This window comes from Quercus robur, chromosome 4 (assembly GCF_932294415.1).
Source record: "Quercus robur chromosome 4, dhQueRobu3.1, whole genome shotgun sequence".
NCBI lineage: Eukaryota > Viridiplantae > Streptophyta > Magnoliopsida > Fagales > Fagaceae > Quercus > Quercus robur.
The window spans coordinates 71,188,224-71,204,760 of NC_065537.1; the positions used below are offsets into that span (position 1 = coordinate 71,188,224).

Sequence of the window (16,537 nt, forward strand, 5' to 3'; positions counted from 1 at the left end):
CTGGAAACTTTATTAATGAAAACCGGATATATCAATCTGAAGTAAATACTAAACTGATTAGACTTTTTAGCAATTTGCCACAAAACAAAAAATCGCAAACAACAACAACTCAACCACAAGAGATAATAATTGGTTTAGGTTGTGAGGTTTATCACCATTTGGCGAAGTGGGGCTAAGATTTTGACAAATGGGGGCAAGATTTTGGAGAGAGGGGGACTAAAGTTGCATGTGACTATCTAACTTGATGCATATCCTTATGATTGAAATTTTTTTTTTTTTTTTTTCTTTTCAAGTAAGGGGGTTGGCCCCTTTATACCCCACCTGATTCCGTCTGTGTCTTAGAAAATAATTACATATACGAAAAAGTTTGAATATAACATCTTTAAAAACAAAAAGTTTTCAATAAAAAGTAAGAGGTCATTCATTCAATTTTGGGAATCTATTATAGAGTAGGAATTTCTATCAGTTCATGAACTTGCCATAGTAAATCAAAACGTAAAAGACAAGGAGTTTTGTTTTTTAGGACCATATAATAAGACATTCAATTTCCATTGGTCCATGAAAAAACATGAAATTGAAAGGAAAGTTCTGCTTACTGAAATCATGCAAAGCACATTTACGAATATACCCACTCTCTTTTTTATAGTATCTCTTATGCAAAGTATACGCCCTGTCTCTTTTATATATGCATAAAAATATATATACATATATTCCAGTTCTCCCATCATTTCCGAGCCTATCTCCAAAAACATTAACCTAAGGATGAGTTACGCACTACCTTTGCTGCTATTTTTTCTTCTTAGATTAAACTATGCAATGTCCAAAGTCGAAGAATACCAAACATACATCATCCATATGGACCATACTCAGAAGCCCGTGTCTTTATTAACCCATGAGTCATGGCATCGTTCCATTTTAAATTCATTGTCGTCTTCTCCTGGTGATAACCAGGAACTGTTATTGTACTCATACAAACATGTCATGCATGGCTTCAGCGCGAGGCTTACACCCTCTCAGCTATCTGAGGTTGAGAAATATCCGGCTCACCTCGACACATACCCGGAGTCCTTTGGCAAGCTGCTGACAACCTATTCCCCTAAGTTTCTTGGGCTACAACAAAATGTTGGCATATGGCCCGCTGCCTCATATGGAGAAGATGTGATTGTAGGTATCCTTGATACAGGAATTTGGCCAGAGAGCGAGAGTTTTAATGACGAGGGTATGTCACCAGTGCCACAAAGATGGAAAGGCAAGTGTGAGAATAGTACAGCATTTAGTCCTTCGCACTGCAACAGGAAGCTCATTGGGGCGCAATCGTTTAGCAAAGGACTCCAAGCTGCAGGCATTAATATATCCAATGAACCATTCTTCAATTCTGCAAGAGACTACATGGGTCATGGTACACACACAGCATCCACAGCGGTGGGTAACTATGTACATGATGTAAGTCACTTTGGATATGCAAGAGGCACAGCCAGAGGAGTGGCTCCCCGGGCACATCTTTCTGTGTACAAGGTCCTTTGGGCAACAAGCACAAGAGAGTCTGCATCAACCGATGTTCTTGCTGGTATGGACCAAGCAATTGATGATGGGGTTGATATCATGTCTTTGTCCATTGGCATTAATCAGACTTCTTATTTCACTGATAGCATTGCCAAAGGTTCTCTTTCTGCAATTGAGAAAGGGATTTTTGTTGTCTGTGGTGCTGGCAATGATGGTGATTTTAAAACAATATACAATGGAGCACCTTGGATAACAACTGTTGGGGCTGGCACAATGGATCGAAGTTTCCACGGAAAAGTGACTCTAGGAAATGGGGTTACCATTGGAGGCACATCATACTTTCCAGAGAGTGGTTTCATTGCTAATTTACCTTTGTACTATGGCACACACAACATGAGCAAAGCAACTTGCAACCACAAATCATTGGATAAAAAGGAGGTTTTTGGGAAGGTAGTCATCTGTGATTATAGCACCAAGATTAATGTTTCTGAACAAATTAATGAGGTCGAGAGAGCTGGTGGTTATGGAGCTATCTTCTTGACAGATGCATCATTCTCTTTCTTTTCAAATGAATACTCCATTCCGAGCCTTATTGTGCCAACTGCTTCAGGGACTCGCGTTAAAGAGTTTGTGAAAAAGGTGAGAAATCCAATAGTGAATGACATGAGGTTTCTATTAACAAGGTTCAGTACCAAGCCTGCACCTCAAATCGCCAAGTTCTCTTCAAGGGGGCCAAGCACAATTAGTCCAGGAGTTTTAAAGCCAGATATTCTCGCTCCAGGAGTTGATGTGCTAGCTGCATTTTCACCCATAGTTCCGTACATCCGAGTTGGAAAATATGATTTGGCTTCAAATTATGTTTTTCTATCGGGCACATCAATGTCGACCCCACATGTTGCTGGCGTTGGAGCTTTACTAAAAGCAATCCACCCTGAATGGAGCCCAGCAGCTATCCGATCAGCGATGATGACCACAGCCTATGTCAAAGACAATACTGGCAAGATTTTTAAAAGCCAATTGACAAATTCTTCTTCCTCACCTCTAGACTTTGGTGCTGGCCATATCAATCCAAACAAAGCCATGGATCCTGGACTGATCTATGATATGGATCTGCAAGATTATATTCAATTTGTGTGTGGCCTGGGGTACACTAAGAAGCAAATGATTCTTCTCCTTAGACGAACTAGATGGAGTTGCAACCACAAATCTATTCATGATCTAAACTATCCCTCTTTCATGGCTGTACTCTCCAACAGAACTAGATATCCAGTGACAATGAAGTTTAACAGGGTTGTGACAAATGTTGGCAATGATAAATCTGTTTACCGAGCACATTTGGAGAACATTCCAACCGGAATGAGAATAAGTGTCAAACCGAGGATTCTAACCTTCACCCGCAAACGTCAGAATCGAAGTTTTGTTGTAAGTGTTGTGCTTGATAAGATTGATCGAAAATTTCCAATTCCAACGGTATTTGGTTTTCTTAAATGGATTGATCAAGATAGCCACATAGTATCAAGCCCCATAGTGGCTATCAAATATTAGTGGACTATATATATGGGCATGTTCAGATGCTAAATATTAGCTATTGTCAAGGGCGTCTTGGCTGTTTGTCTTCTCAGTTCAAGTAGTGTTTGTTCATCATGAAAATTTGCCAAGTGCTATGTTATTACCATATGTTGGCTTTGTATATGAGAATAAAGTTGTTATGGAACTAGTTCAGAAAAGATACAAGCTAATAGACATATTGTTTCACTATGCTCTGAACAAGCAAATAAACTTAAAAACAAAATAAAAATAATAAGTTAATACTGGATGAGCTTAGCCTAATCCACACCAACCCAGCCTAAGTATTGCCTTAACCCAGTGATGGAGACTTGCACACGTGTGTGGTGGAAGACCCCATTAGATAGGTCCTTCCCTTTGCACTGAAATAGTCGACTTATATATAAATCCATCCAAATTTCAGTTCCTTTACAATTAAGTGGGCACTTTTGGAGTTAATTTTTTGTTCACTCTTTAATGAGTTTTGGGCCAAGTGACCACATGACCTTAATCTCCTCATGGAGGAAAACACGTCCCAACTCAAGCCACTTCAAAGAACAAGTAGGTCCCATATTTATTTTGGTTAAGAAGCAGCCACCTACACAATTTCAAAAACCATTTTTTCTAACACGTCTCTTGAATCTTGGATGCGGTTGTTCTACATTGTAATGTTACATCCATGTCCTATGCCAATGTAGGTGTTTGTTATTAGAGCAAGACATGGAATTCCAGAAAATTTTTATAGGGTCCACTTGTTTAACCAATCATGCCCACAAATGAGTGATCCGATTGGGCAAAGTTTTGGATAACTTCTACCCAACTAACATTTTCAAAACACTATCCTCTTTATTTTATATTATTAGTTAATAGGTTGCGTACCCCTTGAGCACACTAGTCAGAAAAAATTTGGAAACATCGTACCAAATCATTCATGGTTGCCGGTTGGTGGCTTCAACGAGGGCGCATGTGAGCACACCACATCCACATATGGCCAGTGACTCACTGAAAATAATTAACAATCGACAATGTCCTCGATGGCTACATTACCACAAGCTGCCTCTTTTGACTACGTACCAGGGTTGCATCACGACGCTAAAACTCGAATCGTTCAATCAAGAGATACATATAAAAATTTCTATATAATAAAAAAATAATAAAAAGAGAGATACATACAAAAAAGTTCCGGACCAGAATCCAAATCTTTTGACCCGTCGTAATTAAAGAAAGGAAGATGCAAAGTGAGTTTATTCAACGCATGCGCTTATCCAAAACGTTATCCTTGAGAGGAAAAGGGTTGACACAAATTCAAATAACGTGAGGCTCTTTTCCTTCTTCTTTTTTTTCTTTTTCTTTTTTAAGTTTAGTGACATAATGTTTAAAAATAAGATAAATATATAATATTTCTTTATGTGATTTTTTTTTCTTATTAATAATTTGTACATGAGTTAGTGGATAATATTAACGGAAGAAATTATTTGACATTAAAACTCTTCGTTTTTTCCAATGCACACCATTGGCACGATTATCACTTCACAAATATAAGTGCTTGTCGGATGAGAGAGAGCAAGAGCAATAAAATTTCTATCTTGTAAAAATTAAAAAAAATAAAATAAAACTCTCCATATTTTTTTCCAACTCTCACGTAGATGCATTGGAATTCAAATAAGAGAAGTAATCTTCCGGAAGAAATATATGTGGAATACTGTTTAATTACGCGAAATAGAGGTAATGTCCTAATTTTTAGGAAAATGAAAAAAAAAAAAAAAAAAAAAAAAAAAAACTAAGACTTAGGAACTATAAATTACTCTTTTAACCAATTTGTGTTTTTTAATTTAAAATTTTTTAACTAAAATATATGGGTATTTTTGAGAGTTTAATGATTTGTGTGAGAATATTTTATTACGCAAAATGATAAAACCCAAACCGAAAATCCTGTTATTAGTATTATAGAAGATTAAGGCGATGAAATTCTTTTCTTAATTAATATTATAATATAGTTTAATTGAATTCTTTGGTATCTATTTTTTAAATGATCCAAAATACTCTCGTACATTGATCACAATAAATTAAAAACTTCAAATAATACTTGCAATCAAGAAAAATAATATAATGCTTTATATCGGATATAATCAAAGTGGTCTTGGAGAGGTGGGTTTCACTTAGCTTAACTCATAAAGTTTTTTTCTATAGGGTTCGAACTTTGTCTATACCAAAACCAATTAATGTTTTGGCTTAGTTATCAAGAAGGTGACCTCATAGTTTGAAGTCTATTATATCTATCAAAAAAACACTTGGTCCCAAGGGTTGGAAAAAAGATTTTACATGCCTTGATTAGTTTACCAAAACAAAAAATTTGTTTGAGGACAAGGATTGGAGGAATCTCCTCCAACCTATTATATGACGATTAATTAGACTATTCACGTGTTATTTAAATGAATCACATGATTTATTTAAAAAGTTATATGACAAGAAGTACATATGGATGGTTTCTTAACTTTCTTTAACTGTCATGTTGTGGTTTGGAGATAAACTTTTTCCAAGTGAAAAATGAAAATGCCACAATTAATCAACAAAGTTGTTAAACAAAATTAATCAGTCTAAAAATAGGCAATAACGTCCAGATTTAGATACAAAACAACTTTAGACAGAGGAATAGAATAAACAAAATAAAACAAATCGAAAAAAAAAAATTTCTACATTCTTGCTGCTACCACATTTGCCTAAGGCATTGGTGCATCCATTATTAGGCTTCACAATATATAATTAAATATGCTACATACTAAACTGCAATCACACAAAAGTATCGAGACTATTCTGTTATAAGTTCTGTTGTAGATTGGTACCATTTACTTTAATGAAGTCTTTTAATTTGTTATTAAGCATAATGATTAACTAGTATGGAATATGTGCTCATGCACAGGAATGATGAATTGTAATGGTGCTATTGATGTTCTTTTGAGTTATTAAATATATAAGACATTAGTTTGACCAAGATATTTAGAGGTACTAAAATGATTTTCCCTTACAATTTTAATGATACTAGTCAGAAGCTCGTGCAATGCACGAGAAAACTTTGCCTAAAAGTATATATGTTGGTCTCAAGCTTTGTATAACAAGTGTAATTAAATTATATTAGTCTCAAACTAAAATAATAAATTCAACAGGGAGACTTAAAAAAAAAAAATAGTGTACTTCTAACTAAAAGTTTATGTAGTCCTCTCTAGATTCTACCATATAGGATACCAAAGTTATTTTTGCATCATAGATTAAATGCCAAATTTTTTTAAAAATTTTAAAAATTTAAAAAAAAAATAAAAAAATAAAAAAAATAAAAAAAAAGAAGAAGAAAAACAACAACACTTGCAATTTGCAGGCATCATAGACAGTTTGGTCCAACTTGCAATGAATTTCTTAATTGGATATAAGAGCAAATCAAAAGTTATATTAATAAATTATTCTTCATACCTAGTACCATAGCATCACGGACAACTCAAAATTTAATATGAATATAGTTGAGTGCAATATAACTACTGGTGACTATAATGTCATATCGTATAACATTTGACATTTTTTGTAACATAGCAAGAGAAGCACTCGCTATCTTAGAAAACAAACCTTCCAATGTGTAGTCCATTGGTAAGATTGAATATTATCTTCAATTTGGGGAATTCAAATATATCACTGAGAGAGAGAGAGAGAGAGAGAGAGAGAGAGAGAGAGAGAGAGAGAGAGAGAGAGAGAGAGAGAGAGAGAGAGAGAGAGAGAGAGAGAGAGAGAGAGAGAGAGAGAGAGAGAGAGAGAGAGAGAGAGTGTGTGTGTGTGTGTGTGTTAAGGTTAGACTGTACATTTTCTTTTTTTCTTTTTTTAATTTTTTAGAATGATTGTATATCTTCCTTGACTGTACATCTCCATTAGTTTACATAGAATGGCTGAATTAAAGCTTGAAAAATGATTTAGAATGTTGATTTGATCAAATGGGATCGTTGAATCAAGATTACAAACTATTGTTTGCAAAAAAGTTGAAGAGTGTATGTAATCTGAAGGGAAGCTTGTACAGAGAAAGAGAGCTTCTAAATCAAGGTCTTGACTTTCATGTTTCATCTACATGTGGGGGAGGAGAAAGAGGGTTTGTGAGTGGGTTAGGGTCTTGGCTTTCATCTAAAATGAGAAAGGATCATGCTTGGGTCATAATATGTAAGGGAAAAAGTGGGTTAAGGCTTACCATAAGGTTTGGTTTAATTTTCAACAGCAACTCATCTTTTAGATAATAGTTCTTAGGTTCTAAGACTTTAGAAACTAAATGCATTAGAACTTCACTTTGTATATGTTGGCAAACCATGATCAAAACAATGAGTCTAGGTTTAGGCTTGCTTAAATTTTATTTGTTATAGTTTGAATCGAGCTGAATGCGAAAACTTACTGTGCAAAATTGTAAATCTCGATCGATCAAGCCTTACTTTCAATCGAAAGTAAAGCTCGATCAATCGAGAATCGTATCTGCAGAATTTGAATTAAGCCCAAACAACAGTTCAAGCCCATTAAGGATTAGGGTTTTAGATCTACTTCTCCTAGTATATAAAGGAAACCCTAAGCATGTTTTTAAAAAGCTTCAGAGAGAGATTAAAGTGCATCTTGTGCCTCTTTTGTAGATTTAGGGTTTTGTACCCAAAAACTCTCTAAGGTCTTTATTAAGTTATGTGTTGAATTTTTTGGGAGATTTGAGAGGTATTTACCTTCATACATACACATAGAGCTATCAAGATCAAGATTTGCATCAAGAACTTTGTGGTGGTTTCAGTTGTTGCATAAAGAACTTTCAAGAAGATCCAAAACCTTTTAGTGAAATCTCAAAGTCACAAGTAGGAGAACTTGTGGTTGCAGTAAATCAAAGAAAGAAGTAATCCGTAGACTCAGAGCTGTCACGTGGTCGTGGTAATAAGTTTTCTACTCAAGGTGGCAATAAGATGTTAGTGGTGTAAGTTCTATTGTAAAAACTTCAATTCTTTCATAGTGAATCTATTTTACCTTGAGGATAGCTAGGTTAAATCCTCCTCAGAATTTTTACCGGTTAGATTTTCCTGAGTTATCATATCATTGTGTTCTTTATATTTCCGCATTATTTACATGATATGATTTTAGTGTGTTAACCTAGAACTAAATAATTTATCTAAATAATCACTTGGCTAAATAACTAGGTTAAACAACTTGCGTTAAGGGGTCTAAAAGTGTACAATAGTAAAAAGAAGTTAACATAACTTTTTGGGTAACAGTAAAAAAAATATAAAAAAATAAGCGCTAATGGAGAGAGGTTAAATAGGCTAAATTAAAAATTAGAGCGTCACATGGCAAGACCTTATGATCTCCTGCATCTTCAATATTTTACTATCAATCTGTTTTTAAATATGGATGCAAAACTAAATTATTGAGATCGATTATCACTCAAGAGTGCGCATTAGGTGTATTACCAAAGTACTAGTCATGCAAGGAATCGAGAATTTCTAAAAGAAAAACATAAAAACGAAAAAGAGAGAAGTTTGAGATTGTTTAGTTTAATTTGATTTCATTTTCCACGATTCTGAAAACAGAGGACATGGTTATTGTACAGTGTCAGTGAATCTGGTGAACCATGTTGAGTCTTTCATGCACTAGGAGAAAATTTTATTTTTCTCAAACAAGAAGATAACAAACAATTTGAAGCATAATTAGTTCCTTCGTAAGTTTTTTACAAACCGTTCAAGAAAAATTAGTAACAAATGGGCTTGGTTCACCTGCTGAGATCACATAAAACAAGATAATCTCTTTCAGGGTAGGCATCAAAAGTATATGAGTATCGGCTCTTTTAACTGCTCAAGTGAATTCTAATTTCCAAAAGAGTTAAGAAGCAAGCAACTAAACAATGATCCAAAGCACTCCATCTAGATGGATTTGATGCTTATTCTAAAGAGATGAGTTCATTTAGGTTGAGTTTGGGATTAGAGTTTAAAGAACTGGGTCAATGTATTTTTTGTATTATTTATGGGTTCTACTGCACTTTTTGGTACTATTCATGGGTTTTACTGTACTATTTCAACTAGTTTTTACCTTTATTTATAATATTTTGAGTAAAAAGTTTTCAATTTTAATTAAATAAACTGTTCCCAAACAAACTTTTAGTGGGAGAAAAAAAAAATAGCATCTTTTATCTGATGGTTCCTTGGATATCAGTGGATTGACAAGACTCGAGCAATGATCTTTGGGCTATATCCTGTAATACAAAGAACACTGAATCAGAGGGGACCGGCCAAAAGTCCTCCGATGATGAAGTTAGTTACTTTTGAACTCTTTGTAAGGAAGAAGTATTTTCTCAAAGTAAAATTGTCTGAATCCCCTTACCCTTCATTGAAGAAGCTTTATATAGTATACGTGGAACGGTTATCTGTTTAGTAACCGTTCCCAATGTCGAGGAGTACGGAGAATTGGGGGTAACTTCCATAACCGCTATGGAAGTTACCTAGGTTGGACGGGCCGGTGAACTCGTCCATCCTTAGTAAAAGATGGACGAGACCTCCACGATGAACTCGTCCATCTTTAGTAAAAGATGGACGAGACCATCTTGGAAGGCTTGCCCTGCTTAAGTGACGTGTAAGATTCCATGAGGTATTGTCCGTCCATAGACGGATGAGGTTAGCCAGAACGCTTGGAACATTCACTTCGCCTATCGTAGCTTCTTTCGTCGGACGAGACATATGGACGAGTTATGGAGTTGGATGATTTGTGACACCATCATTATCTACTCACTAAAGCTTGTTTAATAATGGTATTTATCCACTAAAGGGAGTGTTCATTTTCTTTCCTCCTTTGCCTTTCAATTGTTTTTTCTTGAAAAAGTGTGTGAAACCTTTTATCTTTCAATCGTACTAGAATATTCAACTGTGTTCCAATGTTAGGGGAAACTCTTTCACATTGTAGTCAGCAATGGGTTAAAACAATTGGAAATGGCCAATGAGTTTTAACTTACTATAGACTTTTAAAACTATGCTCTCCACCTACTACATTAATAATCATCAATCTTACATTAGTAGAATTCATGAAGTTCTTTCTTTTTCTTTTTCTTTTTCTTTTTCTTTTTTGCTGAAAATTCACAGTTTTTTTTTAAGTATAATTGTAGGAGGCAAAATTTTAAGCCAATTATAAAATGCCACATCAAAATTTAATGGAAAATTCTGAATTAATGTCATTAAATTAATTAAATCAAATGATGACATGTGTCATCCAAATGGGCATCACATTGGCATATCAAAATTTGCCATGTGTCATTTGGCCCACAAGATAAAGATAAATTTCTTATTCAAAATTTATGGGTAATTATCTTTATTAAAATAAATAAATAAATAAAATAAAAATAAATTTTCTATTCAAAATTGGTAGATAATTATCTTTATTAAATAAATTAAATAGAGATAATTATTTACCTTTGTAGATTATTATCTTTATCAAAATATGATCTTTATCAAAGATAAATAAAGATAATTATCTCTAAGAAGAATTTGGACCAATCAAAAGTCTGCTACATACTTTCAAGCATATCAATTCATAGTGGAGCTTATCCTCTGAAATCACTATAAATAGAGGACATCCCCTCTTATTTTGAAGACCAAGTTTTCAAAGGGTTCAAGCTCTGGAGAAATTCTGTCTCAAGAATCTTTGAAGAACTTGAAGCATCTTTGAAGAACTTGAAGAACATTCAAAGGGCTTGAAGAACTTGAAGAACAACAAATCTCTATCAAGCTCAAGACTAGAGATTCATTAAGAAGACCGTTCAATCCATCTTCCAACCAAATTCAAGAAGATCTATTGTTCGAGTTCTTTGAAGTTCTATTGGAATTAAACTAAAAAGCCTCCATAAACCTCAACAAACCCAAATCTTTGAAACTCAACGGATCAAGCCTCTAAGGCCCCGAAGAACTTCAACCCTAGAGCCTTCACATTCGAAGACTTGAAGAACAATAAATTCCTAATAAGCTTGAAGTTAGAGATTTATTGTGAAGACCGATCAATCCGTCTTTCAATTAAAGTCAAGAAGATTCTTGTTCGAGTCAAATTCAATGAAGATAGAATCAGAGGGTATTCTTTTGTAAAAGAATTAAAATAGAGATTGTACTCATTATACATCAATACAAATTTATATTTGCAAACATATTTCTTTTCAATTGTTTGATTTTCTGCAATTGGGAAATTTTGTGTTTACAATAATATGGTCATACTTTTATCTATTAATAAAAACAATCAAATTATGACTTTGATGCTCTTTCATTTTTTCTTCCAAATCATAAAACCAATCTGATTAATCACGTACAATGCTTTGCTCTACAAATATCAAACAATAATGGGAAAAATATTTACCAAAAAATAATGATAAATATTTGGTTAGATTAAAAAAAGTTTATAGTCTTCTTAGGTGAAATGCTCAATTTGATCACTAACTACAATCTAGGATTTTGAATTTACAAGGAATTTGTGATTCATATCTTCTGTAACTTTTTTTTTAGAATCATATCTTCTAAAACTAAATTACGTACATACAATGCATCTAAGGACTATATGATAATGTCTAACTAATTCATTTATAAATAATCTCATATAATTATACACTTTAATTATTTAAATCATCTCATAAAATTGGATTTTAGGCACAACTGGTCCCAACACATGCGACTACAAGTGGTAGGGATTGCTTTTGCCACATATTGGACTCTCCAACTCTCCATTACAATTGCCCAACAAATAATCCATAATATTTTTATTTCACAATTCACAAAGTTTTTATCAAAAATTAGATATGTGATATTTAACAATAGGGATGGTCTAGAAAAGATCAAAGTTCAAACTAAAGTTTACCCTTCAATCATATTGGGTGGGAAACTTTCTCAACCATCTCCAATTGAACACGGCCAAATTTGATTGTAACTCATTATTGGGTGAGGATATCAAGTAGTTAGTTATGGAAATGCCGTGACAGTAGCTCCGCATAATTTAAACGTACGTCGGTGACACAACATGATCTAAACAAAGGGAAGTGAGCAAGTGAAAGAAACTGAAAGGAGTTGTTTTTTCTCTGAGTTTCTCTTATATGACTCCTAAAGGAGCTTTTTCTTTTCTTTTTCTTTTTTTTCCTTAAATTCAACTTTTGGAGATATTTCATGCTGTACAAATTTATTAAAAAAAGTTAATAATAACAGAAAATATTTGCCTAAAGTTTTCTATAAATTGTGAGAAAAAAAATCCAAATTCTTCTAAGAAAAAAATACTCAAAGAATAAATGATTTCTACTCTCATTAAATCTCATACAAAACATACAAAAACTGTCACCAGTATAGCCCCACTAAATTTTAACTAATAATCCAAAGCATTTAAACTTTTATGTGCAACATCAAATCAGAAAAGCATTAGCTTCCATTTGATATTTCTTAATATTGATTCAATTTAACAACCCTTTTTGCACCATAAACATGTAAGCATAGACTTTTAAACATATAAAAGAAATTAACAGTTTTTTTTTTTTTTGGTTAATGTGGATGTGTACGTTTTTACTATGCTATGCACATTTTTCTTTTTTGCTATTCAAGGGAAAAAAAAAATAGTTACCTTTTGAAAACATGGCCTCCTTAATAGAATATTCTTTAATTGGAAAAAGTCTTAATTTGTTTTTTTTTTTTTTTTTAACCACAGTTAACTCTATCATACTAATAACATATTTGATTTTTTTTTTTTAGGGCATCCAATAAGCTTTCCAAATCACCATGCAAAGCATAAAAACCAGTAACACCATTATTCTTTCTACCATAATAGTCTTAGGAGTGATTTTTAGTATTACTATATTTGTCTCTTTGAAGTATTATAAAATATAGATAATTTCATTTTGTATTATTAAAGTTAAAACAAAGCAGGATTAGTTATTCTCCCATTTTCATCAATAATATTCTTTAATGAATCCAATCTCTCCTTTTTAAAGCCTGGATATTTACATTTTTATTTTTACACAAAGTAGTTAAATCCAATAATTCATTGGTAATAATATAAATATATTACTTATTAGAGAGTATTTTCAGAAAATAGCATATTTTCATGAAAAATGTATGCTACACTGATGTTAGTTACCAATTACCTTTTAAAACTTTGTAAATTTCACCATGTATATAAACTTTTTTTTTTTTGAGAATGACCATGTATATAAACTTTAAGCAACATACTCTCATGTATGAATATTTGGTCAACAAAGGCATAAAAAAACTCTTACATGTTTACTAATGTAACAGGAAATCAAATGCTTTAAACTCGGTAAGTATTTAAAGTTTTTTATACAAGCCTTCATTTACTTGTGCAACAATTACTTAAATTTATTCCAAGTACAAAATATATGTCAATATATCCTATGTTTATACAATATTAAAAAGTAACAATATTAGTTATGTAAGTGGGACGTCAAAAAATTAAACTATATATGTGGATTGAACATAAAATTGATTATTTCTTTTGATATGTATAAATATATGTATACAATTATGTATATGTTTATATTTACAACAGGAAAATATTTTAAGCCATGTAATGTTTAAGATAGAGATTTATCAAAACTAAATGCCTTAATGTATTGTTAATATAATAGTGCTAATCAAATTATAAAACTCCTTTTATGTTTTTTTTAAATTTTTGGTAGTTGAGTTTTAATTGGTAATATTCAAATTTTTGGAAACTTAGATCATAGAGTTTCACTTAGAATAAACTATTTTAATAATTTTAATGTACTTATTGATTATTGGTCATCAACAACAAGCTAGAGACAAGTTCACTAACTATAATCATTGTTAAGGGTCATTTTTGAGAATCCAAGTAGAAAGAAGAAAGCCCAGCAACAAGGGCAGCAAAGGGTTGGCAAATAGATGGCAAAACCATTAGGTCCAAGTGACAGGAATAATGGATCACAGGCCCATGAAATAAACAAATGGGCCTTGAAGAGGCAAACGGGCTTAAAGAAACCCAGAAAAAGAGAAATAGCAAACCTATGGGCAGCATATGATATAGAAAAGTGAGAATGGACCACTGCAGGCCCAAAGTAATACAAACAAAGAAAGTAAAAGGTTAATAGCAGGCCCATGAACCCCAAGGATGAAAATAAGGTAATTGGGGCAGAGAAGCTCAATGAAATTAGTAAAAACCCATGGTAATGCAGAGTTAGTAAAAGAGCCAAGGAAGCCTAAAAAAAGCAAATGGGTCAAGGATGTCCAAGAGAAAAACAAAAATGACACAGGAGCCCATAAGTAGGAGAACCAGTGGTCATGCCAAGCCACTGGGGGAAAGAGTAAACGGCTGGCCTAAAGAGGCCCAGCAGGATTGAGTTATTACAGTAGGAATGACAGAGTAATATGGCAGGAAATGAGGGCAATCAAGAAATGGGCCGAAAGAAATGCAAGGCCTAGTATCAAATAAAGCCCAGCTCCTAAGGGAAGCGAGAAATCAAAAAGCAGCTCACATAAAAGGTCAAAAGAAAACGAACGGCAAACTAGGCAGGCAAGCCTCCAGACCACAGCAGACGAATGAGCAGTAGGCAGATTTTGGACACACATGGAAGGGAGGCACACGCAAGGCCCAGGCACCACCAGCCTATACCCAGCCAATACCCAGCCAATACAGAACATGGTAAGGTCGTGGGTCGGAGGTAAGAGGGCATGGTTTGGCGGTAGGGAGAGGGGAAAAATCTATTTTGAGGTTCCTGCTCAAGCTCTTTTGGGGGAAGTGTCCTGCTAGGATGACATACTACCCAAAAGAAGCAAGCTGAGTTGGAACCATTAGGTGCATACCATGAGGGATAGGGAGAGAGAAAAAAACCCAGACCGTAGCAGGAAAGGGTGCCACGGCAGACAAACAAACAAAATACCCTTCTTTTTCTGGTGATGGGGGGTGGCACACAGACGGACTAGTGATGGTTGGCAAGTACACCCAGACCAGACAAAGGTGGTTAAGAGCTAAAACAGTAAAATCCGGTCATGACAGGCACTATAAAAAGGGACCTTTGCCGTGAACAAAAAGGGGAGGAGAAACAATGGGAACCATAACTAAGGAATAGGAATTCAAAAAGAAATACCAGGAAACAGAAAGAAACAATTGTGAAGGAAAGAAAGAAAAGAGAAAAACCAAAAAGGAAATAGATAGAGAGTTAGAACAGCAGGCATGCACCAATAAGTTGATTTCCTCTCTTCCTCACAAAATCCCGCTCTCTATCAAAACCAAAAGGAGTCCTTTGTGCATCAAACATTTAGGTCCGTTTCCCTCAAGGTAGTTAATTTCCACGGCAGGACTTCCCTAGGAGATTAATTACGTTGAGAAGAAACATTCTTTCCTCTCTAGTTTCGCTCCTGCGGACCAGATTTAATCTGACTCCTTTCTCTTCTAATTAACCCATATATATTACCATTTGTTCCCTTTGTTTTTTTTGTAAAAGTAATTATTATTACTGTGATTATGTTTCTTGAATAGGGATCATTTAGTCATTTTTTATTAAGTAGCCAAGATATTTTATTTTGTTATTGTTAATATGTCTGTCTACCACAACTTATTTGAAATAGCTTTGCCTACCGTAAGCATGTTCCTGGCAAGCAAGGCATAGTTTGCGTACAAATTGAATTGCAGTTGGACCGATCCCAACTCCCTTATCCAAAAAACTTGAGCCTGGTGCAACAGGAAGTAGCCCAACACTACAAGCAAGGCCCACCACCTTACAATCATCTTCTTTCCCTACCAAAATTAGGAGTTTTTTTTTATTTTTTTATTTTTTATTTTTACTATGCTATGCAATTTTTTTTTTTTTTTTTTTTTTTTTTGGCTATATTGTAGCACATAAAGGTATAAGAAAAATTACCTTTACATAACGAGGCCTCCTTAATAGAATATTCTATGGAAAAAGTTTTACTAAAATATAAGGGTGTTAAAAAAAAAAAAAAAAAAACTGTTACTCTTTCTTACTAGTCACATATTTAATATTTTTTTATTTTAGGGTATTCAACAAGCATTCCAACCACTATAAAAATCACAAAAAGAAACACCGTTGTTCTTTCTTCTCATGAGTGAAGAATTTTAAAATATACCTGAAAAAAAAAAACAAAAAAGGCAAATTTTCACCGCTCTCAGGTAATAAAATTCTTTGATGAATCCATCCTCTCCTATCTAAAGCATGGATATCTACATTTTTATTTTTAAACGAAGTAGTCAAAGCTATTAATTCATTAGAAACTAAAATATTACTTATTAGAGTGTATTTTTAGAAAATAATATATCTTGATGAGAACTGTATGTGCAACATTGATGTTGCTTACTAATTACCTTTTAAAATTCTGTAAATTTCACCATGTACATAAACTTTAAGCAACCTACTTTCATGTATGATTCTTTAGTCAACAAAGATATGAAAAATACTTCTCACATGTTAATAATTTGATAGAAAATCAAATGCTTT

The 16,537-nt window shown here is 33.5% G+C and overlaps 2 protein-coding genes across 2 annotated transcripts in view; both read left to right on the forward strand.

Annotated features, from left to right (window-relative positions):
- LOC126722514 (subtilisin-like protease SBT3) overlaps positions 1-16,537 on the forward strand; it is a 77,332-nt gene that overhangs the window by 14,023 nt on the left and 46,772 nt on the right. The window lies entirely within an intron of this gene.
- Positions 688-3,230, forward strand: LOC126723563 (subtilisin-like protease SBT3). Its single transcript, XM_050427122.1, has one exon. It carries the CDS (start codon positions 763-765, stop codon positions 3,046-3,048), a length of 2,286 nt encoding a protein of 761 aa, XP_050283079.1. The 5' UTR covers positions 688-762; the 3' UTR covers positions 3,049-3,230.